The sequence below is a fragment of the Osmerus eperlanus genome, chromosome 27 (assembly GCF_963692335.1).
Source record: "Osmerus eperlanus chromosome 27, fOsmEpe2.1, whole genome shotgun sequence".
NCBI classification, from domain to species: domain Eukaryota; kingdom Metazoa; phylum Chordata; class Actinopteri; order Osmeriformes; family Osmeridae; genus Osmerus; species Osmerus eperlanus.
Genome location: NC_085044.1, coordinates 406,836 through 434,576, shown reverse-complemented (window position 1 = coordinate 434,576; position 27,741 = coordinate 406,836). Strand labels below are relative to the sequence as shown.

General features: G+C 51.0%; 1 protein-coding gene across 1 annotated transcript in view; it reads left to right on the top strand.

Annotated features, from left to right (window-relative positions):
* The first annotated feature begins 565 nt into the window (after nucleotides 1-565).
* The window catches only part of igsf9bb (immunoglobulin superfamily, member 9Bb), a 48,803-nt gene continuing 21,627 nt past the window's right edge, over nucleotides 566-27,741 (top strand). Inside the window, exons 1-12 of the mRNA XM_062453869.1 lie at nucleotides 566-824; nucleotides 10,418-10,609; nucleotides 13,665-13,811; nucleotides 15,492-15,643; nucleotides 17,913-18,030; nucleotides 19,746-19,887; nucleotides 20,815-20,960; nucleotides 25,837-25,979; nucleotides 26,482-26,622; nucleotides 26,831-26,947; nucleotides 27,032-27,182; nucleotides 27,628-27,739. Coding sequence (XP_062309853.1) covers nucleotides 761-824; nucleotides 10,418-10,609; nucleotides 13,665-13,811; nucleotides 15,492-15,643; nucleotides 17,913-18,030; nucleotides 19,746-19,887; nucleotides 20,815-20,960; nucleotides 25,837-25,979; nucleotides 26,482-26,622; nucleotides 26,831-26,947; nucleotides 27,032-27,182; nucleotides 27,628-27,739 — 1,625 coding nt within the window. The 5' untranslated portion in view covers nucleotides 566-760. The remainder of the gene's footprint in view (nucleotides 825-10,417; nucleotides 10,610-13,664; nucleotides 13,812-15,491; nucleotides 15,644-17,912; nucleotides 18,031-19,745; nucleotides 19,888-20,814; nucleotides 20,961-25,836; nucleotides 25,980-26,481; nucleotides 26,623-26,830; nucleotides 26,948-27,031; nucleotides 27,183-27,627; nucleotides 27,740-27,741) is intronic.

The following is a 27,741-nucleotide window of genomic DNA, read 5'->3' as shown; positions in this document are numbered from 1 at the left end:
GGTAGTGTTATTAATTGGCTGAAAGCACTACTTGTGTAAGCTAACTGCCATCGAGACAGTAATTATAGAAAACATATAGTAATTCCTGACAGAACATGATTTATTATTCTAATTTATCAACAGTTATTGTTAGTGACAACACTGTATAGTAGGTATTGTAGGATCCGATCTTGAGTCCGGTTTCGATCTATTCATGTAGTTAACAATTTCATGTATCAAGGCAATGTGTCATGATATTCAGGATACGGTTTAGAACATGTTTTAGGATCCTAACCGTTGGTTGATTTTGGGCGCTTCTTCAGTAGAGGTGAATCGTGGAAGACGCCAGCTCGTCTTTAGGTTAATGCGCATGATACTGCGGCTCCGTGCAATCTGCGCTCCAACTCACCTTGAAACCGGGCTCGAGCGGTACTTTCATCAGAGCGACGGGAATCAAACCAATCCACGCCCCTAATCCACCCACATCCGCCAATGAAAGGAGTGCGGAGGCAGACCCAGCAGCTAAATTGTCAGGCTTGGTTTCGCGTGCTATCTAGCGCTGCCGTCTTTCAGTTGAGAGGTGCAGGCGCTCTGTCTCAGCGAGAGAGGCGGCGAGAGGAGAGTAGGGGAGGGAAAGAAGGGAAGAGCCGGAGAAAAGTGTACGGGGCATGAAAAAGAGGATACCAGCAGCGTTCTCGTCCTGGGAGCTCGGCAATGACAGGTTTATTGAAAAGGGCACTTTGAGATATGATGAGGTTTATTTCTGGTTGGCAATAGTACTATGATTTGGTATGTGGCCACTTTGATAGCAAGTGTATTCAGCACCCGAGGAACGGCAGCTCAAGGTGAGTTGAAGTGCAATATTTGGCTGTGTTCAAGTTTTATGACCAAATGTAGCTACACACTTTTTGGCTTGTTTTACTTGAAGACTTTATTATATAACTCTTTTATTATTAACAGTTCGAGCACCTGTAGACTGTTGGGCCACAAACTTAAATATTAGGGATGTCACCAATAATATCTTCTCCAGCATCTGTATCATTACGCGCCGACAGAGCTAATGTTTAAGGTGGAATTACATGTATTTATTATTAATGTCTTTCAACGTGATAGTTAGATGATAAGCAATTTGAGTCCAGGTGAAATGAAACGGTTTCTAATTCGAACAGACACGACACGTTCTTCAATGCAAACCGTAAAGTGTTCTTTTCCAGGCATACTGGTTGTAGGTTGACTTTAAATATGCATAGTACTTTCACTTAGATCACATGGAAAAAAAACAGTTGTTTGTAAAAAGAACAATATTGATAAAAAAAAATCGATTATTACCTTAACCTGTGGACTTAATTAGCCCCGCAGCCCCGCCTTTGTCCACTAGGTGGAGTGCTATGAGGTGGAAGTGGAGAATTGCAGCAATAAATATGAAAATGTGAAAGATTTAAATAGCGTTCATTAACGTATATTATCCTTTTTGATGTACACGTATAAGCAATCTGCCTATTACTGTACAGTCATTCTATCATTCTAGTTGAATTTGTATCAGGAAATGATAGGTAAGGAATGCTGTTATTCTACTGTCAGTATAATTGTCTAGTAGTCATCCATGTAGAAGCATCATCCTGGGTTGTAACCTCCATGTTCACCCAGTGAGGTGTGTGATGGTGCCCCTCACTGACAGCCAGCAGCTCTGAGGACTTTGGAGGACAGGTCTCTGTGGATGACAGGACTCTGTGGAGGACAGGACTCTGTGGAGGACAGGACTCTGTGGAGGACAGGTCTCTGTGGAGGACAGGACTCTGTGGAGGACAGGTCTCTGTGGAGGACAGGACTCTGTGGAGGACAGGACTCTGTGGAGGACAGGTCTCTGTGGAGGACAGGACTCTGTGGGGGACAGGTCTCTGTGGAGGACAGGACTCTGTGGAGGACAGGACTCTGTGGAGGACAGGACTCTGTGGGGGACAGGTCTCTGTGGGGGACAGGTCTCTGTGGAGGACAGGACTCTGTAGGGGACAGGTCTCTGTGGGGTCAGTGTGTGTGTGTGTTAGGGATAGGGGGGGTCAGTGTGTGTGTGTGTTAGGGATAGGGGGGTCAGTGTGTGTGTGTTAGGGATAGGGGGTCAGTGTGTGTGTGTGTTAGGGATAGGGGGTCAGTGTGTGTGTGTGTTAGGGATAGGGGGTCAGTGTGTGTGTGTGTTAGGGATAGGGGGTCAGTGTGTGTGTGTGTTAGGGATAGGGGGTCAGTGTGTGTGTGTGTTAGGGATAGGGGGTCAGTGTGTGTGTGTGTTAGGGATAGGGGGTCAGTGTGTGTGTGTGAGGGATAGGGGGTCAGTGTGTGTGTGTGTTAGGGATAGGGGGTCAGTGTGTGTGTGTGTTAGGGATAGGGGGTCAGTGTGTGTGTGTGTTAGGGATAGGGGGGTCAGTGTGTGTGTGTGTTAGGGATAGGGGGGTCAGTGTGTACTCGATGCTTGCTTGCTAGTCGTTCATGTTAACACATAAATAATTGGTCTGTGATATTTGTTCCCTATGGATAATGTAATGTAACATGTCTTTCTCAAGTTTCTAACAAAAATCTGGAAACGGGAGAGATCTCTGCGAGGGCGACCTGTTATCGGTCGATGAAAAAAAGCGAGAAGCCTCACAATCTGTGTAGGGTAAAGAGAGAAATAACTACAGGTAAACTGTTCTGGTTATTAAAAGTCATGTTTCTAACTTCATCAGAAGTTCTAGACCTGGCCTATTTTCCCCCGGAAATACATATCACTGTCGTGTGCATATAGCCCAACTCTAGCTCTAACTCCATTGGCTTCAATGAGACTGTTTTTTTCTAATATGGCCACAGAAAAGTTCCAAACAAAACAGCCGCGTCGTTGAGAAACAGCTTTATGACAACACTCGAAGGTAATAAGTTAAATTTGCACCAAGTTTAATCTTTTTAAATCTTATCACAGTTGACTGGCAGTAGCAAAATAGTTGTAGCATCTAAGCTAATTTTCTACCATCTAGTACATTTAACGTTGTTAGTTTAAAGTACTGAGAGATGTCATGCTAGCTAGCACCTAGCTTAGACGCTCAGTTGAAGAAACCCTTTCTCTCTACGGCTCTGGTGGCTTGTAAAGGCGTGTGTGAACATTCTGACGTATTTGAACATGTGTAATGTACTTTGGATTCATCTAAATGCCAAGGTTAGTACTGTATAAAGTACAATAATTGTGTGGATATTATCTGGTTTCTTAGATTTCTAAGGTTTGATTGTGTGTAAGTATGCTGATGTTCTGCATTAAGGTTTAGATCCATTCCATTGTGATTGAATCATTCTTAAGATTTGTTTGACAAAAACAATTCTAAAACGTAATTTAGTCTAATATCTCAGAGGACTGAATATCAGTGCATAGCTGTTGTCTCCCTCTTCATTACATGAGCTGGTGTTTCAGCTCCTCTCTGGAAGATGTTGAACAAGGAAACAGCATCTCATCTCCTGACGTGGCCCAGATTCCATTTCCCTGCTCTCAGCACTTCAAAGAGCAGCTTCCTGTCTGCGCTGAGCTGCTCTTCCTACAGCTTGCTCTCTCTCACCCTCAGACTGGTTGGCTGCTAGCAGAGATGTGTGTGTTTTCTCTTCTCAGAATGGTACAGTGTAATAGCTCATACTGTAAGGGTGTGCTTCTCACATACCTCGAGGTCATCTGAATAAGAAGAGGAGGCGTGGGCAGATAATGGAGCGCAGATCAGACCAGTTTAGGATCACGTGGTGCTCCTGCTGAATGTGCAGTTCTGTTTCTGACTGTAAAACAGGAGAATATGACCTTGTGTCCATCTCCTTTTTCTGTGAATTATGGACCAAAGCTGTAAGATCATTTAAAAAAACAGCAACATTTAGTTGGAGATGAATACAAAGAACTTTGTTTATCCAAAGTATAGTTCCATTAAGTAGCAGTAATGTGTCTGGTGTTCTGACCAATGTCAGACATCAGACACTAGTGTGTCCCTGTTCTGATGACTCCATCCTCCATGTTGAATGGAGCCAGCAGTTAAACTGCTTCCCAGGGCGTCTCTTAGCTGGAGACAATGATGAACATCTGTGAAGATGGCCCATACGTAGACGTCAGTGTCGTGGACCCCTGGCATTATGCTGCTCCATACAGCTTTAGGGGGGTGGGAAGATCAGTGTGTTGCAACACAGAAGTCCTCCCACTGCATGTTCATTCCTGCTGTCTCATTTTGACCACAAAGTGTTCATCTGAAAGACAGAACACTGTTCATTTTGCTGTAATGATGTGGAAACAAACCTGAGAGTGGTTTTGGGTCTCAGTGCAGATGGCAGTGTTAAGAGTCAGTGTTATAGGCAGTGTTAGAGGCTGTGTTAGAGGCTGTGTTAGAGGCTGTGTTAGAGGCTGTGTTACAAGCAATGTGTGTTCTTGCCCTGTGTGTGTACCTCAGCGTCCTCTGGTAGGGCCATCAGCCAAGTCTCAGCAGGAAAAGGACTTCCTCACCTTGCAACTTCCTGTGTACCCTCTCAAAGTGTGTGTCTCCAGGTGTGTATCTTCTCAGTGTGTGTGTGTGTCCAGGTGTGTACCCTCAGTGTGTGTGTGTGTCCAGGTGTGTACCCTCTCAGTGTATGTGTGTGTCCAGGTGTGTACCCTCAGTGTGTGTGTCCAGGTGTGTACCCTCAGTGTGTGTGTGTGTCCAGGTGTGTACCCTCAGTGTGTGTGTGTGTGTGTGTCCAGGTGTGTACCCTCAGTGTGTGTGTCCAGGTGTGTACCCTCAGTGTGTGTGTGTGTGTCCAGGTGTGTACCCTGAGTGTGTGTCCAGGTGTGTACCCTCAGTGTATGTGTGTGTGTCCAGGTGTGTACCCTCAGTGTGAGGTTAGTGTAGTCTGGTGCTGGATCTTCACTCTGAGAGTGTTGTGTTCTCGTGTCTCCTCTTTTGTCACACTCAGTCACCTTAAAGTCCCCCCCCCCCACACACCCCGCTGCAGAGGGGAATACAGAACAGGCGCTATGCTGCCCAGAATATCAATGGTTGTCGAGGGTGATTTGGCATTTTGGGAGTGGCCACAGCTCCACAGCTGACCTCGTTAGCACACATCAGAGAGATCATGCTGACAGAACCTGCCCAAGTCTGCTGTGACACCTCCAGCAGTAAAGTCCTGTTCTGCTGTTGACTGTGACACCTCCAGCAGTAAAGTCCTGTTCTGCTGTTGACTGTGTGGCAGTTTAGCCCGAGGTGTGTTTTTAAAGTTCTAGATTAAAAAAATTATTATATGAAAAAAAGTTTATTTACGCCATTAATTTCAAGCCCTGCCTCCATCCTCCCCTGCCTCCATCCTCCCCTGCCTCATCCTCTCCTGCCTCCATCCTCCCCTGCCTCCATCCTCCCCTCTCTCCTCCCCTGCCTCCATCCTCCCCTGCCTCCATCCTCCCCTGCCTCCATCCTCCCCTGCTTCCATCCTCCCCTCTCTCCTCCCCTGCCTCCATCCTCCCCTCTCTCCTCCCCTCTCTCCTCCCCTGCCTCCATCCTCCCCTCTCTCCTCTCCTCTCTCCTCCCCTGCCTCCATCCTCCCCTCTCTCCTCCCCTCTCTCCTCCCCTGCCTCCATCCTCCCCTCTCTCCTCCCCTCTCTCCTCCCCTACCTCCATCCTCCCCTCTCTCCTCCCCTGCCTCCATCCTCCCCTCTCTCCTCCCCCGCCTCCATCCAAGTATCTAACCTGGACTCCTTACTTAGATCTTTGCCCTCCTTATCATTCCTATGCTGACTGTCGGACATATACCTTTTCAGTTGCTCAAGCAGTGTCATGTGAATGCAAGTGAGCCAAACATGATACTGCTGCAATATCTTGCATAGTTTATACACAGTCTGCATGCTCTGGCAGTACTGATAGCAGCGCGTCTCTCTGGACACACTCCCTCCTTGCAGCAGAGTGGCTCGGCTGGTGGACATATGAGCCTGTCTGTCACACGGGAGATGTCCCTGTGAACCAACCAGGACAGACCTCACAGGGCTCTGAGTTATCTGGGGGACAAGTAGTCTGGAGAGGGGGACAGAGAGAGAGACAGAGAGGGAGACAGAGAGGGAGACAGAGGGAGACAGAGAGGGAGAGAGTGCATGCAGATCGTGATGTTGAGAGAGCAGAGAGGGAGAGGAAAGAGAATAAATCTTTTGTGGATATTCCACTGCACAAAGAGCGTTTGGTGTTTCCAGAGGAGGGTGTTTTACGCTGTGCAGAATGCACCGTCAGACTGTGTATTGGGGTCACCCGGTAGACAGGTAGAAGGAGCTGAGCAGGGAATAACTGTCAGGTATAAATAGAGAGATGTATTACCTCAAAGGAAACAGAAACCTTTGGATGGCTGTACTGTACGATGAGAGGACCAGTGCTGCTTTTTGTGTTTGTTTAACAGTAGCTAAGAATTCCCACCACCATGCTGAATTGAGAAGCTGTACCCCTTTACCAGCTCTTTAGGTGGGATCTGCTAAATATTGCACTACACATATTGTAGCCAAACACCTCAGTTCTGTTGAAAATGTATGACTTATAATACATTTACATGGCTACATTTATTGTTTTGATTTCAACATTGTGTTGCAAACATGGGCAACAATTTACATTAACTACCATGTACACACACTACATAGCAATACCTAGAGTAACAGCACTATAGTTAATACATAGGAACTGGTCACTTCACTATGGTTTAGGGGTTAGTTACTGTGTTACACAGGTGAAGCTTGCTATGGGGAAGCTTGCTATTGTTTTGGCAACACAACTTTCAACCACAACCTTCCATACATACAATGTTATACACTTTAATGTATAAAATACATTATTTTAGAAAAATACAACCACCTCTCTCCGTAATCTCATCACTATCTTCTACAGCCAGGGCCTTAGTAAAGAAGAGTTGTTGCCGCGAGCCTTCACAGTGTCCAGTTAGAGAGCGATAAGAGATAGGGTTAGCTTCCTCCTTGCCACACTAAGAGGATTGGACACGGTCAACATCCTACAGACTATATGGGACCTGTGTCCTTCGTCCCCCATAGATCCAATCATGTTATATCATCTCATTTCAGAGAATGGCTTTATCTGTGCAGTTGTGAGGTTAGCAGGTCCTCTGTCCTGGCTGGTGGGGGAGAGAGTTGGCTGAGGAAGCATCTGCAAGGTGTCAGTCAGGCTGGCACACGACACCATCAGGACACATCGACTGGGTTTGCACGGGTGATTGGCGGTGATGGAGAGGGGAGGAGAGGGGTTAGTGAGTCAGGCTGCAGGTCACTGGGTCTGTTCAGCCTCCCCAGCCTGCATCTCTCTCTCCAGCCTGCATCTCTCTTTCCCTCCAGCCTGCTTCTCTCTCTCCAGCCTGCATCTCTCTCTCCCCCCAGCCTGCATCTCTCTCTCCCCCCAGCCTGCATCTCTCTCTCCCCCCAGCCTGCATCTCTCTCTCCCTCCAGCCTGCTTCTCTCTCTCCAGCCTGCATCTCTCTCTCCCCCCAGCCTGCATCTCTCTCTCCCCCCAGCCTGCATCTCTCTCTCCCTCCAGCCTGCTTCTCTCTCTCCAGCCTGCTTCTCTCTCTCCAGCCTGCATCTCTCTCTCCCCCCAGCCTGCATCTCTCTCTCCCCCCAGCCTGCATCTCTCTCTCCCTCCAGCCTGCTTCTCTCTCTCCAGCCTGCATCTCTCTCTCCCCCCAGCCTGCATCTCTCTCTCTCCAGCCTGCATCTCTCTCTCCAGCCTGCATCTCTCTCTCCAGCCTGCATCTCTCCCTCGAGCCTGCAACTCTCTCTCCCCCTCCAGCATGCATCTCTCCCTCCAGCCTGCATCTCTCCCCCCAGCCTGCATCTCTCTCCCCCCAGCCTGCATCTCTCCCTCCAGCCTGCATCTCTCTCTCCCTCACCCTGACCTTCATGGAGTGGAGACAGACTCTCTATTACGGCTCTATCAAGGAGCGTGACCAGCAGAGCGCAGGCGTATCCTTGAGCCGCAGACCTCTTGAGCTGTCGTTACAGGGACTGTTGGGTTCCCCGTGAAATACAGCGACCACCAGCAGGGTAGTAATAACCCTAAACCTTGATGAGTTCATTCCTCAGTAAACCCCTAAAATATACCTTGACTATAAGTTGGAAATAATACTCTCAGGTGATGTTTATTGGAATTCATTATAAAATATTAAATATACGACCATTGTGTAAACGATTAGTCTCACATTAAGCATCCGTTACTTATCATCAAACAGTTATAAAGGTTCCACCTTCTGAGCCACTGGTAGACAGCCCGCAGCAGTGTGTTGGTTCGACGTCACGGTTACACTTTACAGACTAGGGTCTCTGTGTTTGGACCTGTGGTTGTGTGAAGCAGCAGTGATGCTGGCCTGTGGAACACCCAGCACCAGAGCAGTGATGCTGGCCTGTGGAACACCCAGCACCAGAGCAGTGATGCTGGCCTGTGGAACCATAGATATATATAAAGACTAGATGTCTTACGGCGGAGTCTAGAACGTCCGCACGTGGCGGCCATCTTGCTACAGTCAACTCGTTCACCCATAACATTGTGTTGATGCTACATGTACTTTTTAAATGACCATAGCTTGCTCAATCTTCAACCGATTTTTAAACGGTTTGGTTTGTTATCAACGTCAGAGATGTCGTTATGCCATTGCATACTTATATTCTATTTTTTTTTAAATAACATTATGTATGTAGTGGCATAACGACATCTCTGACGCTGTGTGCTGAGAGAGGCTGTGCTCAGGTGTATGCTCTAGGCTAGGTGTATGAGCCATGTTAGGTGTATGCTCTAGGCTAGGTGTATGTGCTAGGCTAGGTGTATGTGCTAGGCCAGGTGCATGTGCTAGGCTAGGTGTATGTGCTAGGCTAGGTGTATGTGCTAGGCTAGGTGTATGAGCCATGTTAGGTGTATGTGCTAGGCTAGGTGTATGTGCTAGGCTAGGTGTATGTGCTAGGCTAGGTGTATGTGCTAGGCCAGGTGCATGTGCTAGGCTAGGTGTATGTGCTAGGCCAGGTGCATGTGCTAGGCTAGGTGTATGTGCTAGGCTAGGTGTATGTGCTAGGCTAGGTGCATGTGCTAGGCTAGGTGTATGTGCTAGGCTAGGTGTATGTGCTAGGCCAGGTGCATGTGCTAGGCTAGGTGCATGTGCTAGGCTAGGTGTATGTGCTAGGCTAGGTGTATGTGCTAGGCTAGGTGTATGTGCTAGGCTAGGTGTATGTGCTAGGCCAGGTGCATGTGCTAGGCTAGGTGTATGTGCTAGGCTAGGTGCATGTGCTAGGCTAGGTGTATGTGCTAGGCTAGGTGTATGTGCTAGGCCAGGTGCATGTGCTAGGCTAGGTGTATGTGCTAGGCTAGGTGTATGTGCTAGGCTAGGTGTATGTGCTAGGCTAGGTGTATGTGCTAGGCTAGGTGTATGTGCTAGGCTAGGTGCATGTGCTAGGCTAGGTGTATGTGCTAGGCTAGGTGTATGTGCTAGGCTAGGTGTATGTGCTAGGCTAGGTGTATGTGCTAGGCTAGGTGTGTCACAGTGCCGTTGGAAATACATTTTCCTCTCTGGTTCTCAGCCGTGAAGCTTGTTTGCTTTCGTCTGACTTGTGGATTTAGGCTAAATAAGCTTAATTAGATGATTATCTAATCATCCAGTGTTTTGTGCAAAGTCTGGTATTTAATTGAATCAAGTTATTTAATTTTGACCCCAAGCCAAGGTGAACACAGCTTTTCATGCTGTTTGGGATCAATGGCTCACAACACACTTGAAAGCTCCCAGTGGGGTTACTCATGAAATCAGGCCACTCTCTGTAACAAATATACAATGGAAATCTATTGAATGTCTGGTAAATTTTAAACATTCACTAGCCATTTGGACGGTGGACAAAAAGGTTGATTTTGTGCCATGTGTGTAGGCTAGCCCTTACTGCTGAGTGCCATGTTTGTAGGCTAGCCCTTACTGCTGAGTGCCATGTGTGTAGGCTAGCCCTTACTGCTCTTTACTATAGAGATCCCGATACTGGACAGAGAACCCCAAATGGCACCCTAGTGACATGAATCCATTGAAGCGTGCCCCGTCAATACAGATGTAGAGTGCTCAGATGAATTCCCTTTGTAGTGACAGTGGCTGTCAGTGGGTCATCACCACTGAGGGACACCCAGTGACATCTCTGTTAGACAGCGGGTGAGCAGGAACGACTGGATCATCAGTATTGACTGGTAAAATGCTAGCACGTTGGGTTTCCGGTTGTAAAGGCAAGCCATGCATGAATTAGCAGATGATCAATATCTGCTAAAATAGGCTAGCCTGGGAAGACAGGCCAGCGAGAGGTTCTGCTTTAGCTTCTGTCAGAAGTCTCCTGTCTTAATTCACAGTCAACAAGTAAAATCAACACTTTGAAATGAGCTGTGTTGATATATATGTGTTAGTGTGTAACCGTCCTGTCCCGCCTCAGGTGCCCACGGTGTGCAGGCGCAGCCCCAGTTTGTGACGTCGCGCGCCGGAGACAACGTGGTCCTGGGCTGTGATGTGGCCCAGCCTCTGAACGGACAGCCCTACGTGGTGGAGTGGTTCCGTTTCGGAGTGCCCATCCCCTTCTTCATCAGCTTCCGCTTCTACCCTCCTCATGTCGACCCAGAATACGCAGGTGACAACAACAACATCCACATTTTGATACAGCTTGGTTTCGTGCCTTCTCTCCTCGCTGTGTGACAGAGATTCAAAATGACGTTCTTGACTTGATCCTGTGGCTGTGGAAGCACAGGGGGCAGCTCAGTGGTTAGAGCATTTGACTGAAGATCAAAACTCCCTGCCTGTATGAAATGACTACTATACATCGTCTCAGACAATCTGAAATGTAATCTAACCCCAAGTATAGGCCACAATTTCCACTAGCTTCATGGTGCTGTTAGCATGCCGTTCACAGTATAATTAGCCTTCTATAATCCCTATTTGTTGAGGCGCCACTTAATAGATTAGCAGCTGTCTGCATCAGATACAGGCGAGGGGGATGTTGAAGGCATCACAGCAGAACTCCCTACACGCACAGCTTCATCCAGAAACACATCCTCCATACACAGTGATTGACTGCTGTAGAATAGACTGGAATAGAACTGTGGGCCAGACGGAATGGGGGTGAGCCCGGTGAACATCACACTCAGGTGGTTTTAACACAGCGCGGAAATTACAGACGTTACAGAGCATGTCAGTTTTACAAAGGCCAACCAGAACAGTCTGAGTTTATCAGATGTTGCCAAGGGCAGGGTATGCCATTTTAATAGTTGTTTTTGCAGTGAATGTAAATGAGGAGCTGGAGATTTCTACCTCAGGAACTGAAGAAGCAGTTTTGTCTGTTATATCTCAATCTTTAAATGAGGATTTAGTTACAGCACAGACACATTATATGTGTGTATCTACAGTACATACACATTATCTGTGTGTATCGACAGTAACTGTTCTGAACCTCTTTCTAATTCCTGTTTTGTTGTCCCATTCTACAACACCAGTTAACTGAATTACTAGTTTATACTGTATGAGAGTGAAAAGAACATGCAATCAAAGCAAAGCATCGGGCATTGTTTATAGGTAATGATTATTCTGCTGTACCGATCTGAAGATTTGAGCGTGGACTAGCTGTAGTTAGTTGTGGAAACAGCAGGTGTATCGTAGCTCTCGTCTTGTAGTTGGAGCCATTTCTTTATGTTGTGTCTATGTCTGGTGATCCTCTGCTCTCCAACCCTGACTCAACACTCTCTACACATGACATGTACCAGTTCTCTGTGAGATGGACAGCCATGATCGTATCTGTTTCCTCCCGAGTGCAGCGCTGGCTGCACAACTGGCCCTCTGTTCGTTTGACCTTGCCTGGGCGACCTGCCCCTTTCCACGGACCGCCACGGCAACACAGCTGGAGCAGAACACAGAGGAACTTGATCAGGGTCAGGGATCAGGGATCAGGGGTCAGGGTCGCTTCCTGTTCGTATACAGGCGCATGTGTGACTTCTAAGCAGCTGTGGAGGCAGAGACGACCGTGTCTGGATCAGAGATGCACTTCCTGTGGAAACAGCGAGCGGCCTGTCAGCGGAGGTCTTTGTTCCTTATGATCTGAACTTCACAGTTTACAGGACACAGCCAGACTAGCAGCCAGACGCCCTGTCCTCAGGACTCACCTCAGCAGCCTGTGTGTCCATCCTGCCTGGGTCTTCACCCTCCGGTCCCTGTGCTGCCCCCCCGCCCCACTTCTCCAGCCCCCTCTCACCATCCTGCCTGGGTCTTCACCCTCCGGTCCCTGTGCTGCCCCCCCGCCCCACTCCCCCTCTCACCCCCGTGAGAGTCGTCTCCTGAAGCTCTCCTCTGGAGCTGGTAAAGCTGTGACCCAGTTTTCCTCTTGTATCGAGTTTGTTCGCCTCAACTGGGAAGCTCTCTTATCAGCCCCTAACATCTCAGGTGACATTTAACAACTCGAATCACCAAAGTTTCTCAAAGAAAATAAATCCTCTGTATCCTGTCCTTCCATTAAAACTTTTAGCTTACGTTCAGTTTTCCATAAAATTGGATGTAAAACATTAGATGCACATTATTGCCCTGGATTGAGGAGAGGAGAAAGAATGGGAAGGGATGGGAGGAGGGAGGAAAGAGGAAGGGATGGGAGGAGAGAGAGAGAGAGAGAGAGAGAGGGAGGGAGGGGGAAAAAGAGAGAGAGAGAGAGAGAGAGAGAGAGAGAGGGGGAGAGAGAGAGGGGGAGAGAGGGGGAGAGAGAAAGGGAGAGAGGGAGATCTTTGTCATCTGTTGTCTAGTTAGCCTGTGTGCTAACAGAGTTCTGGCCTTAGGCAGGACACAGACACTTTAGCCTTTTAGTGTACACCCACAGAAAGCTCTGCTTCCCCCTGTCTGATCACCTGACTGATAGAGATCACCCCCCTGTCTGATCACCTGACTGATAGAGAACACCCCCCTGTCTGATCACCTGACTGATAGAGAACACCCCCCTGTCTGATCACCTGACTGATAGAGAACACCCCCCTGTCTGATCACCTGACTGATAGAGAACACCCCCCTGTCTGATCACCTGACTGATAGACCAGTCCAACAAGTCAGTCAGGAGTCAGAACCCTCTCACTCAGGGGAGAGAGTAATGAGGCAGAGACTATTTGGAAAACGTTGATGTTGTGGGTCGGCGCCCTGAAAGCCTTTTGTTTTGCCGATATCATTACCCTGCCATCTGTTATGAGCGGTTGCCAGATTTTCCCAGTGCAAAATCATAAATCCCCCCTTTGGCGGCTTGACCTGTAAAGAGTTAAAGCAGCTCTTGATCTGAGCCGTAGTTCAACCCCCCGGGGTGCTTAGAGGGATTTGGACCTCCCATCTCAGCTGCTGTCCAGCACTGAGGGGCAGTCACAGGACCTGGAGCATGTAACCAGGGTTACTCCTCCTGCTTCTCAGGAAGTCCTGACTGGGACGACCTCTGACCTCCCCCATCATCTCTGGAGCATCGTGTTCTTAATTAGGATTCTTCATATTTTTGACCTGACATGGAACTTCTGTTTAACACTGTTCATTCCAATCCAGTGAAGTTTAGCAAACTCAACAATGATTTGGTGACAGCAGCGACCCTCTGCCAACTAAGGGTTTAAAATAGAATCCTCTCCTGCAGCTGTCCAACTGATATCATAGGAGCTGTTTTCCCCATGTTCTCCCCCCAGGCAGGGCCACCCTGCAGGGGAAGTCGTCGCTGCGTGTGGCGGCGGTGCGCTCTGAGGACCAGGGCTGGTACGAGTGCCGTGTCCTGATGCTGGAGCAGCAGTACGACACCTTCCACAACGGCAGCTGGGTGCATCTCACTGTCACCGGTCAGTCTGACACACACGCACGCACGCACGCGCACACACACACACAAGGGTTTCTCTACAGTACTGTTTCTCAACTCCAGTCCTCACACACCTCTCCCAGCATGTTCACATGGCTCGCTGTTTAACACACTCACACACTGATGACACAACTCAGGTGTGGTTAGTGAGCCATTGAAAACCTTCTAGCAGGGTACCTATGGAACATGATCATATCACAGGATGGATTATCTGGTTCTGGGCAGGATAGCGTGTGGAATCTTTCTGTTCTGAACTTCCGTTGTGCTGTGTCACTGCTGGGCTGAGGAGGAGAGACTGATCTTAAGAGGGTAATCCAATACCCACTGGTTGTTGGAAGATAGATGTGTGTGTGTGTGCATGCTTTCGTGTGTGTGTGTGTGTGCGCTTTGATGAAGGTTGAACGGGCTGTTTGCCAAGAGCTGACTCCTTTTTTCTGCCAATTAGATCTCACCTGCTTGTGTGTGTGTTTCTTTCAGTGTGTGTGTGTGTGTGTTGCATACGTATGCATGGCATCCAGCCACTAAAGCTTATTATAGCCCATCTCCTTTCACTCTCCTTTCACCCAGCTGGTTCACCCAGCCCTGGGAAGTCTCACACACTCCTGTCGTAGCCAGGCTCTGCTGATTCACTCTCTCACACTAACCATGTCATTCTGCTGCTGTTTCTGTTGTGGGGAAAACTCCCGCAGCACCAGGGTGTGAGGATGTTCCTACAGACATGGAACAACAACGCTGTATGTCTGTGGATGTGAAACTGTCCAGGCAGACAGGCAGAAAGGCAGACAGGCAGACAGACAGACAGACAGACAGACAGACAGGCAGGCAGGCAGGCAGGCAGGCAGGCAGGCAGGCAGGCAGGCAGGCAGGCAGGCAGCAGTCCTTGTGCAGACACATCAGATTGAAGATACAGAGAGCCGTTGTCGTGACATTATCCCCACCAGATCAATCCAGAGCAATCCTGCTCGGAACTACACTGGGCTGTTTTTTTGGCCTCCTAGTACAGACTGATTCTGCTTCTGGATCAGAATCAGGTGAGAGCTGCCCAGGGTGGCTTAGTTACATGCCGTCCATTCTCCCTAATCTGCATTCATAAACTCCTATCCCCCCATATGGCTGGGGTTAGGGTGGGGATGGAGGTAATCTCTTCAAAGGCTTACTGCTGGCTGTGGGGCGAGACAGATGATAGGACGGCCGGCTGAAGGCTTCTAATTGGCTGCTTTTATGGAGGGCCAGGTGTTTGTTCTACCTGAACATCAGACAGCTGTGCCCCGGGGGGGTAAATGCGTCTACTTACCTCTGGTCTGGCCAGGGCAGTGGGAGCTGCACTGGGATGAAAGGTATTTTATAGACCAGGGAACCATTACTAGCTGCAGCCTTGCATGCCGTTCCTGATCTGGAAGGTTCTCCTCTAGATGAAGAGCAGATGGTGTGCTAAGTTTAGAAATGTCATTTTCACCTTTGAATCCATACATGAAGCCCAGCTGTCCTGCTCCACTATTACCTCCCACTGTGGATGTTCCCCTGTAACCTCTCTCTGCACACACTAACACAGAAACATACTGTAACAGACACACACAGTAACACAGAAACATACTGTAACACACACATGTTGATGACACATGTCCGGTCCCTATGATGTGTATTCAAACCTTGTCCCCCCCAGCCCCGCCCCAGTTCACAGACACGCCCCCCCAGTACGTGGAGGCCAGGGAGGGGGGCAGCGCGTCCCTCAGCTGCTCCGCCTTCGGGAACCCCAAACCCTCCGTCACCTGGTTGCGGGACGGGCAGGAGCTGCAGGACAGCAGGAAGTACAAGGTGAGACCTCCCACTAGCACTTCCTGGTTTCGTATCACTTCCTGTTTACCTCTTGTTGATTATTTTTCTTTGTGTTGCATGGCAACACAGCTGGACACGCTTTGTCATCTGGGGTTTCTGGAAAAGTTTCATAATTTATTTTGGGAAATTGTTAGGGTGGGGCGGGGGGGGGGGGTTGGGGGGAAACATATATTCATCCTATCGCTGTGTGTTGTGTGGCTGGATGTCTTGTATGTGAGTGTGGAGGCAACACGTGGTTCAGGATGTGTGATGTGTTTGTCAGGCCAAGGTCACTCTTAATCAGAATCAGAATCAGAATCGGATTTATTCGCCATGAAAGTTTGCACAGACAAGGAATTTGCTTTGGCAGGAAGGTGCATACAATAAACATATACCTAAAATTTAAGTATGTGGACTATCTATACTAATATGTGGACTATCTATACTAATATGTGGACTATCTATACTAATGAGGAGGGGCTTTTGAGAGAGAGTCGGGTGTGTGTGTGGTCTGTACTTGTGATAAACGGAAGCTGAAGCTGTTGCTGCATGAAAAGAATAGGTATTGCTACACTCCTAATCCACACACTCACACCCTCACTCACACACTGTGGGATCTGTGATCCAGTCCCCTCTGTAGTGCTGTGTGCTAACCCTCTGCTGTACAGTGTGTTCCTCAGCTGATGCAGCTCTGCATTATTAAGCAGCAAAGCCTCACGCGTCTCTCCTCTCTCTGCTCTCTCTGTCTCTGTGTCTCTCGCTCCTCGCTCTCCTCTCTCTCTGTCTCTGTGTCTCTCTCTGTGTCTCTCTCTCTCTCCCCCTCTCTCTCAGGCAACTAGTTTCCTCCTGTTTCCTCTTGTTAGATCTGCACACATACGAAAGTCTGTTCTTGATCATTGTAACCTTTCAGCAGTGTCATCATGACCAGTTTGAGCTGTGAAGGTTGCTATTTATGTAGAGCTTTTGCCAGCGTGCATTCTTTTAGGCTGGCATTTAGGAGCTGGTAGACATGCAGGATTGTGGAGGCCTGTAGAGATGCAGTAGTCAAGGTAAAGCATGAAGAAGATGCGGGGTGAGACGGTCTCTCCTCAGGCTGAGGCCTGGAGGTGAAGGGTTCTCTTAAGGACTTTAGCACAGCAAGCTCCAGTCTGGAGAGAGAGGAGGGAGATAAGAGGATGGGAGGGTGAAAGAGAGAATAGAGAGGATGTTGGGATATCAGTGAGAGAGTGAGGGGCATGTGAGGAAAGGAGAACAAAGAGGATATATGGAGAGAGAGAGATGTTAGAGAGAGGAAAAGATATTAGAGAGAGAAAGAGATATTAGAGAGAGGAAGAGATATTAGAGAGAGGAAGAGATATTAGAGAGAGGAAGTGGGAGAGGGAGAAGGGGGGGGCAGTTAAGAAGGGAGTTGAGAAACTTTTTGTCCTCATCCCAAGCCGATACAACTGGTTCTGTTTTATCTGCTCTACTCCTCCTCCCCCCTCCTTCCCCTCCTCACCTCTCCTCACCTCTACTCCTCCTCCCCCCTCCTTCCCCTCCTCAGCTCTCCTCACCTCTACTCCTCATCCATCCTCCCCCCTCCTTCCCCTCCTCACCTCTCCTCACCTCTACTCCTCATCCATCCTCCCTCCACCTTCTCATCCCTTCTTCAAAGAGACAGATTGTCAGTGGTCATAGAGGCTTTCAGACAGATAACACACGTATAGTCTAGAGAGGTTCTGTCAAACACACCTATAGTCTGCCTTCTGTCAGCCTCACAAACTCTCTCAAATGTGATTTTTGGGACAAGTCATATAGCAGGGCTCCTCCCACTGCTGCCTCTGTCCTCCTATCCCTGCAGCAGACACACTGAGCAGCGCTCTCTGTGTATGAGAGCTTTGCCAAGGCTCTGCCTAGTGCAATCACACAAACAGTAGAACGTCATGTGAGTATCCCTCTTTCTCGCTCTCCCTCTCTCTCTCTCCCCCTCTCTCTCCCTCTCTGTGTCGCTCCCTCTCTCTCTCTCTCTCTCCCCCTCTTTCTCCCTCTCTCTCTCTGTGTCTCTCCCCCTCTCTCTCGCTCTCTCTCATCCCTCTCTCTCTCCCTCTCTCTCCCTCTCGCTCTCTCTCTCTCTCCCCCTCTCTCTCTCGAGAAGGAAAAGAGGGTGATGTGTGGGGCTGGACACACACACACACAGTTAATCATTCTGTATCATGTATCTAAGTCATTAAATGTTATGAATCATTAACTGTAATAAATATATCATGTAATGGGTCTTTGTTGATGGCAGGTGTCTGAGGGCAGTGTGACGGTGCTGTCCATAACCCGCCTGGACCGCGGGGCATACACCTGCCGAGCCTTCAGCGCCCAGGGAGAAGCTGTCCACACCACACGCCTGCTCGTCCAAGGTACCCTCACCACACACCTCACCACACACCTCCTCACCACACACCTCCTCACCCTCACCCCACACCTCCTCACCACACACCTCCTCACCCCACACCTCCTCACCACACACCTCCTCACCACACACCTCCCCACACCTCCTCACCACACACCTCCTCACCCCACACCTCCTCACCCTCACCCCACACCTCCTCACCACACACCTCCCCACACCTCCTCACCACACACCTCCTCACCCTCACCCCACACCTCCTCACCACACACCTTCTCACCACACACCTCACCACACACCTCCTCACCCTCACCCCACACCTCCTCACCACACACCTCCCCACACCTCCTCACCACACACCTCCTCACCCCACACCTCCTCACCCTCACCCCACACCTCCTCACCACACACCTCCTCACCCTCACCCCACACCTCCTCACCACACACCTCCCCACACCTCCTCACCACACACCTCCTCACCACACACCTCCTCACCCCACACCTCCTCACCCTCACCCCACACCTCCTCACCCCACACCTCCTCACCCCACACCTCCTCACCCTCACCCCACACCTCCTCACCCTCACCCCACACCTCCTCACCCTCACCCCACACCTCCTCACCCCACACCTCCTCACCACACACCTCCTCACCCTTACCCCACACCTCCTCACCCCACACCTCCTCACCCCACACCTCCTCACCCCACACCTCCTCACCCTTACCCCACACCTCCTCACCCTCACCCCACACCTCCTCACCACACACCTCCTCACCCTTACCCCACACCTCCTCACCCCACACCTCCTGACCCTCACCCCACACCTCCTCACCCCACACCTCCTCACCACACACCTCCTCACCCCACACCTCCTCACCCCACACCTCCTCACCCTCACCCCACCCTCACCCCACACCTCCTCACCCTCACCCCACACCTTCTCACCCCACCCTCACCCCACACCTCCTCACCCTCACCCCACACCTCCTCACCCCAAACCTCCTCACCCCACACCTCCTCACCATCACCCCACACCTCCTCACCCCACACCTCCTCACCCTCACCCCACACCTCCTCACCCTCAACCCACACCTCCTCACCCCACACCTCCTCACCCCACACCTCCTCACCCTCACCCCACACCTTCTCACCCCACACCTCACCCTCACCCCACACCTCCTCACCCTCACCCCACACCTCCTCACCCTCACCCCACACCTCCTCACCCCACACCTCCTCACACCACACCTCCTCACCCTCACCCCACACCTTCTCACCCCACACCTCACCCTCACCCCACACCTCCTCACCCCACACCTCCTCACCCCACACCTCCTCACCCCACACCTCCTCACCCTCACCCCACACCTTCTCACCCCACACCTCACCCTCACCCCACACCTCCTCACCCTCACCCCACACCTCCTCACCCCACACCTCCTCACCCTCACCCCACACCTCCTCACCCCACACCTCCTCACCCCACACCTCCTCACCCCACACCTCCTCACCCTCACCCCACACCTTCTCACCCCACACCTCCTCACCCCACACCTCCTCACCCTCACCCCACACCTTCTCACCCCACACCTCCTCACCCTCACTCCACACCTCCTCACCCCACACCTCCTCACCCTCACATGTTCCCAGGCCCCCCTTCATAGCATCACTGTGTTGTGTTCCCAGGGCCCCCCTTCATAGCATCACTGTGTTGTGTTCCCAGGGCCCCCCTTCATAGTGTCCCCTCCTGAGAACATCACAGTGAACATCTCCCAGGACGCCTTCTTCACCTGCCAGGCGGAGGCCTACCCCGGGAACCTCACCTACACTTGGCTCTGGGAGGAGGACAACGTCTTCTTCAAAAAGTAACCATAGTTACAGGGGGTAATCTCAGGGTAATACTAAGAATACACTGTGAATACACTAGTACTAAGTGAACTAAGTGTTACTGAAGCCTGCGCTGGTTTCCTGACTGGTCCTTCTCTAAGGGTCCCTCTCTACACACTGTGCAGTCAGTGCATGAGCCTGAGGGGGTGGGGTGTGCATGCATGCATGCGTGTGTGTGGCCGTGTATGTGTGTGTGTGTGCGTGCATGCGTGTGTGTGTGTTTCTGTTTCACGTCATGACTGGTATGCTCTCTAAAAGGTCTTCCAGGAAATGACTCGGCCACGGGGCATGACATTTTCACTCTTCAGCAGGAAACCGTTTTGGACAGAGACAATGCAGTTGTCCAACCTTTCATTCACCCTGTGCCCTGTGGCTGCAACCACTATGATTTCAGTTCATTACATACATAAGGTGCATTCAAGACTGCATAAGGATATGCCAAAGTCCATTTAGTCAATGTCATCATGCTGTTGTGGTGTCTAACAGTCTGCCTCCACACAGTAGACACATTGTGATTTAATACTGTGCATCTACATGGTATGTGGACTAAAGGCCATATTTAAAGGCCATCTTCAAAAGCGTCACATTGTTTGTAAGGATCGTGAAATGGATTCACTTCAGATGCTCTCTGGGATGCAGAACACTCTTAGTATGATGTACACCACCAAGTCATTCAGAAGATGCGTTTATCCAAAGCGAATGTTGATGTCATTTCAGCCTTAGTATCTACATGTAGTATGACATCATCTATGGTGACGTCCGTCACCATTCAGCTTGACATATACTTCAGAAGATTTTCATATAATATACTCCCTTCTCCATCCCTCCCTCCATCCCTCCCACATCCTTCTCTCTTCCCTCTCTCTCTCTCTCTCCCTCCCTCCTCCCTCCTCTCTTTCCTACAGTGACCTGAAGCGTAGAGTCAGTATTCTGATCGACGGCTCCCTCATCATCTCCCATGTGAAGCCGGAGGATGCTGGGAAGTACACCTGTAGCCCTAGCAACAGCCTGGGCCAGCCCCCATCTGCCTACGCCTACCTGGACGTGCAATGTGAGTTCCTGCTAGGTTAGCTGTGAGGTTAGCTCCTATGTTAGCTGTTATGCTAGCTGTGAGGTTAGCTCCTATGTTAGCTCCTAGGCTATCTCCAAGATTAGCTGCTAGGCTAGCTCCAATGTTAGCTTCTAGGTTAGCTGCTAGGTTAGCTCCTAGGTTAGCTGTTAGGCTAGCTCCTATCTTAACTCCTAGGTTAGCTCCTAGGTTAGCTGCTAGGTTAGCTCCTAGGTTAGCTGTTAGGCTAGCTCCTATGTTAGCTGTTATGCTAGCTGTTAGGCTAGCTCCTATGTTAGCTCCTTGGTTAGCGGTGTAGGAAACATAAATTGTAGGTGTTGAGTTATAAGGTAGAATTTACACAGGTTAACCAGGAGGGTTACACAGTAGGGTTACACAGGAAGTTACACAGTAGGGTTACACAGGAAGTTACACAGTAGGGTTACACAGGAAGTTACACAGTAGGGTTACACAGGAAGTTACACAGTAGGGTTACACAGGAAGTTACACAGTAGGGTTACACAGGAAGTTACACAGTAGGGTTACACAGGAAGTTACACAGGAAGTTACACAGGCCACCAAGCTCAGTCTGTCCTCTTCTCTGCCAACAGCTCTGTTAGCCCTGTTCCCATCACACTGCCAAACACACTCTCTCTCTCACACACACCATACACACACACACACACACACACACACACCATACACACACACACACCATACACACACACACACCATACACACACACACACCATACACACACACACACCATACACACACACACCATACACACACACACACACACACACACACTGTGTTCCTCCTCTGTCTACAGTGTGTGTGAATTCAGAAGGTCCATCTAGGTCAGTCCTACGAAGTGGATGCTTATCTCCTCAGTTATCCTCTCACCCTCAAGAAAGCTTTTTAATGTCCAGTGCCTAGTGACTGTGGTCAGTCGATAGACACAACACTGAGTTGAACATCCCTCTCCTCCCTCACCACTTCCTGCTGCCCTCCTGCTTCCTTCAGCAGGAGGGCAGCAGGAAGTGGTGCATCCTTCAGCAGTAGGGCAGCAGGAAGTGGTGCTTCCTTCAGCAGTAGGGCAGCAGGAAGTGGTGCTTCCTTCAGCAGTAGGGCAGCAGGAAGTGGTGCTTCCTTCAGCAGGAGGGCAGCAGGAAGTGGTGCTTCCTTCAGCAGTAGGGCAGCAGGAAGTGGTGCTTCCTTCAGCAGGAGGGCAGCAGGAAGTGGTGCTTCCTTCAGCAGGAGGGCAGCAGGAAGTGGTGCTTCCTTCAGCAGTAGGGCAGCAGGAAGTGGTGCTTCCTTCAGCAGGAGGGCAGCAGGAAGTGGTGCTTCCTTCAGCAGTAGGGCAGCAGGAAGTGGTGCTTCCTTCAGCAGGAGGGCAGCAGGAAGTGGTGCTTCCTTCAGCAGTAGGGCAGCAGGAAGTGGTGCTTCCTTCAGCAGGAGGGCAGCAGGAAGTGGTGCTTCCTTCAGCAGGAGGGCAGCAGGAAGTGGTGCTTCCTTCAGCAGGAGGGCAGCAGGAAGTGGTGCTTCCTTCAGCAGTAGGGCAGCAGGAAGTGGTGCTTCCTTCAGCAGGAGGGCAGCAGGAAGTGGTGCTTCCTTCAGCAGGAGAGCAGCAGGAAGTGGTGCTTCCTTCAGCAGGAGGGCAGCAGGAACAAGCGGGTGACACTGCCCCAAATTCTGCCTGTCGTTTGCCAACCGACTACTGGTCTGTGGGTAGTCATGGCAACAGACATTTATCCCCCCCTCTCCCCCGGCACCAAATTGGATTTTTGTGTGTGTGCCTAGCAGAGGCGTGTAGCACCAGTCATGAGGCAAGGAGGGAGGGGAGGGAGGATTACATCATTGTTGCTACAGCAGCCCCTTCACTCCTGCATGGGTGCAGATAGATACAGTATCCCTTTCTCCCTTATCCTCCTCTCTCTCTCCATCTCACTCTCCATCCATCCCTCTCTCTCTCTCTTTCCATCCCTCTCTCTCTTTCCCTGACTCTCTCTCTCTCTGTGTCTTTCTCTCTATGTCTCTCTTTTGAACAGCGATCATTTTCCTAAAGCAACTTGCTGCCGGGGCTAGAATTCAGGCAGCTAGTGTTGTTCTATTTTTAGCAGCTGGAGGATATTGTGGTGTGTGAGGGTTGTGTCTGCCGCTGGGCTGAGTGCAGGACGCTGCTGAGGCATCACTGATGGCTGTTGTGGCTCGGTTGTGGGTTCTGTAACGAGAACCAAAACAGGATTCTTGGACATCCCTGGGCATCTGTCTCTCTCTAGTTCTCTCTGTCTCTCTCTTTCTGTCTTTGTCTACTTCTCTCTCGCTGAACGTACATATATAATTTCATCTCTCTCACCCTCTATCACTCCAGCCTTTTCTTTTCTGCTCCCTCTCTTTGCCATGCGCCATCAACTTCATCTGTCATCCCTCTCCGCCTTTCTCCCCCTCTCTCCCCTCTGTCCTTCTGTCTCCCCCTCTCTCCCCTCTGTCCTTCTGTCTCCCCCTCTTTCCTCGCCTTTCTCTCCCCCCCTCTCTCTCCTCTCTCTCTCTTTCCTCTCCTCCTTCTCTCTCTCGCTCCCCTCTCTCTGTCCGTTCTCTCTCTCTCTCTCTCTCTCTCTCTCTCTCTCTCTCTCTCTCTCTCTCTCTCTCTCTCTCTCCCCCTCCCCGTCTTTTTCTGCACTTCTACAGTTACATCATCTTTTCAACTCTGCTGTGCTCTGTCTTCCTCTCCTCCAATGTCCCCTTCCAGTGTCCCCCTCCCCTTCCAGTGTCCCCCTCCCCCCTCCAGTGTCCCCCTCCCCCTTCCAGTGTCCCCCTCCCCCCTCCAGTGTCCCCCCTCCCCTTCCAGTGTCCCCCACCCCCCTCCAGTGTCCCCCTCCCCCCTCCAGTGTCCCCCTCCCCCTTCCAGTGTCCCCCTCCCCCCTCCAGTGTCCCCCTCCCCCTTCCAGTGTCCCCCTCCCCCCTCCAGTGTCCCCCTCCCCCCTCCAGTGTCCCCCTCCCACCTCTCAGGTGTATCCTCCCCCCTCCAGTGTCCCGCTCCCCCCTCCAGTGTCCCCCTCCCCCCTCCAGTGTCCCCCTCCCCCCTCTCAGGTGTATCCTCCCCCCTCCAGTGTCCCCCTCCCCCCTCCAGTGTCCCCCTCCCCCCTCCAGTGTCCCCCTCCCCCCTCTCAGGTGTATCCTCCCCCCTCACTGCCAAGAGAGAAGGGGGGGAAAGAGTATGTGTAATGATCTGTTCCTTAGAAGCAGAGCTATGGACACACACACACACACACTTCATCATTTGTCCCACACATCACCTCACAGACACACAAGCATATGCCCCCCCAACACACACACACACACACTGGCCAAATGAGACTTAAACCTCCGCCGTCATGACCAGCTGCCTCGGTCTGTGTGACTGAGAGAGAGGGGGAGAGAGAGAGACAGAGAGAGAGAGACAGAGAGAGAGAGACAGAGAGAGAGAGCGAGAGAGAGAGCGAGAGAGAGAGAGAGAGAGAGAGAGAGAGAGAGAGAGAGAGAGAGAGAAGAGGAGCAGGAGGGAGGGAGGGAGGGAGAGAGGGGAGGTGACATCATCCCCTTGTGGAAACCCTCTCCCCTGCAGTGACGTCACCTGTGCAGACAGATGCTGAGGCTGGGAGGCTGGGGGACGGCGCCCCCACCAGGCCACAGAGGCAACTGCGGTATCATAATTTACTCCGAATTACGGCTCTGTACCAGATCTAGAACGCCTCTGTGTGTCTGAGGTGGAGAGAGAACACGAGGAGCATATATGTAAGGTTATCCTGTAAGGTAGGATACAGGTATGTACAGGCAGGAGCAGGTGTACCAGGTGTACAGTCTGTCTGGGATCCCCAGCTCTGCTTCCCTCTGGTGGACAGTCTGTCTGGGATCCCCAGCTCTGCTTCCCTCTGGTGGACAGTCTGTCTGGGATCCCCAGCTCTGCTTCTCTCTGGTGGACAGTCTGTCTGGGATCCCCAGCTCTGCTTCTCTCTGGTGGACAGTCTGTCTGGGATCCCCAGCTCTGCTTCCCTCTGGTGGACAGTCTGTCTGGGATCCCCAGCTCTGCTTCTCTCTGGTGGACAGTCTGTCTGGGATCCCCAGCTCTGCTTCTCTCTGGTGGACAGTCTGTCTGGGATCCCCAGCTCTGCTTCTCTCTGGTGGACAGTCTGTCTGGGATCCCCAGCTCTGCTTCTCTCTGGTGGACAGTCTGTCTGGGATCCCCAGCTCTGCTTCTCTCTGGTGTACAGTCTGTCTGGGATCCCCAGCTCTGCTTCTCTCTGGTGGACAGTCTGTCTGGGATCCCCAGCTCTGCTTCCCTCTGGTGGACAGTCTGTCTGGGATCCCCAGCTCTGCTTCTCTCTGGTGTACAGTCTGTCTGGGATCTCCTCTCTCCAGCTCTCCTTATCTCTCTCTACAAGCTGTTGACAGTGTCTTTTTTATTAGAATTTGTACTTGAGAATCCCCTTTCTGAGCCGTCATCTCTCAGTGGAGGCTGGCGGGTTTGGCGTACTTGCTACCCCACTGTGAACATGCTGCCTCGGGTCAGGGTGAGGGGAGGTAGAGGCAGGGTGAGTGGAGGCAGTGGCTGGAGGCAGCCAGACTGTGATATCTGCTCAGGGCTGACTCACCTGTTGAGGGTGTGGCATTCACTACAAGGTGATTGTTGTTCTAATGTAGAGCTTAGCCCATCGGGACATCCTGTCCCGTTCTTTAGGCTGTGTGAATGAACATGCAGAAGAAGTCAGGACATCTTCTGCTAGACTTAAGTACTGCTGTGTCTCTGCTTCTCTCCCAGTCCAGTATTACACTCACTAGGTATGCTTCTGTGGTCATGTAGACATGTTTTGACATGGTCTCTCTCCCCCCTCTCCAGACCCAGCCCGGGTGGTCAACATGCCTCCTGTCATCTACGTGGCCATCGGGCTCCCAGGGCTCATCCGCTGCCCGGTGGCCGCCAGCCCCCCGGTGACACTGGTCCAGTGGAAGAAGGATGGTCTTCCTCTGAGGATAGAGAAGGTGGGCGGGGCCTGGGGGGGACCCGGAGGAAGTGTGGTTCTACCGTTAATCACTGACCATAAGGGGGAGACAGTCAGTTTGGTATGAAAGTGTTGCTGTGCAGTTCCATGGTAGGTAAATAAGTGTTGCTATGCAGTTCCATGGTAGGTAACTAAGTGTTGCTATGCAGTTCCATGGTAGGTAACTAAGTGTTGCTATGCAGTTACATGATAGGTAAATAAGTGTTGCTATGCAGTTCCATGGTAGGTAACTAATTGTTGCTATGCAGTTCCATGATAGGTAACTAAGTGTTGCTATGCAGTTACATGGTAGGTAACCAAGTGTTGCTATGCAGTTACATGGTAGGTAACCAAGTGTTGCTATGCAGTTCCATGGTAGGTAACCAAGTGTTGCTATGCAGTTACATGGTAGGTAACCAAGTGTTGCTATGCAGTTACATGGTAGGTAACCAAGTGTTGCTATGCAGTTACATGGTAGGTAACCAAGTGTTGCTGTCCTTCAGTATCCGGGCTGGAGCCAGATGGAGGATGGGAGCATCCATGTGGCGGAGGTGACAGAAGACTCTCTGGGCACCTACACCTGCAGGCCTTACAACGCCCTGGGCTCCATGGGGCCCTCTCACCCTGCTCCCCTGGTGCTAAAGGTAGCCTGCCCCATGCTAACTTATCTAGCTCAGGGATTCCTATGTGTTTCTATGTGAAAGATTTTAAAGGTACCTTATCATGCAAAGTTAGCTAGGTGAGTGATTCCTAAATGTCCTATTATAGTATTAGCATGTGGCTGGTTAGCTCAGCGGCTACGCCCGGTACAAGCCCTGACTTGCCCCCGTGGGGTGCTGTGTCTCTGGGCAGGATCCTCCCAAGTTTTCGGTTGTTCCTGGAGGGGAGTACCGGCAGGAGGCTGGGAGAGAGCTGATCATCCCCTGTGAGGCGGAGGGAGACCCTTTCCCCAACATCACCTGGAGGAAGGTGAGACACACCTGTCTGTGAGTGTGTTGTTTAGTTTGTGTTTGTGTGTGTGTGTGTGTGTTGCTAACCGTTAATGTGCTGCAGGTGGGGAAGCCGGGCAGGACTAAGCACAGCGTCCTGGCACGGGGCAGCTTACACCTCCAGTCTCTGGGGAAGGACGACCAGGGGGAGTGGGAGTGTGTCGCCACCAACGACGCCACAAGCATCACTGCCAGCACACACCTGCTCGTCACTGGTACCCAACACACACACCCAGACCCCCTTTTCAAAATATGTTGGTATGGAGGTGACCTCATCCAGCAGTGTGTTCAGGTTGAGTGGGGGTTACTCAGGGTGATGGGCAAGTGACCTCATCCAGCAGTGTGTTCAGGTTGAGTGGGGGTTACTCAGGGTGATGGGCAAGTGACCTCATCCAGCAGTGTGTTCAGGTTGAGTGGGGGTTACTCAGGGTGATGGGCAAGTGACCTCATCCAGCAGTGTGTTCAGGTTGAGTGGGGGTTACTCAGGGTGATGGGCAAGTGATGACTGTTGACAGCATCCCAACGCCAGTCCCTGGCCTGGGGCTGAGAGCAGCGTAGCAGGTCACCAGAGAGCCATCTGCTCTGCATTAAACAAGTTGTTTTATGAAGTGGAATGTGTCTGAGAATGTGCTTGTGCTCATGTGATGATCTCCTCCCCAGGCACAAGCCCCCACGCCCCAACCAGAGTCCAGGCCTCCGTCTCCTCCACCTGGGCCAACGTCTCCTGGAGGCGGGCTAACGACGGAGGCTTCCAGCAGACGTTCTCAGTCTGGT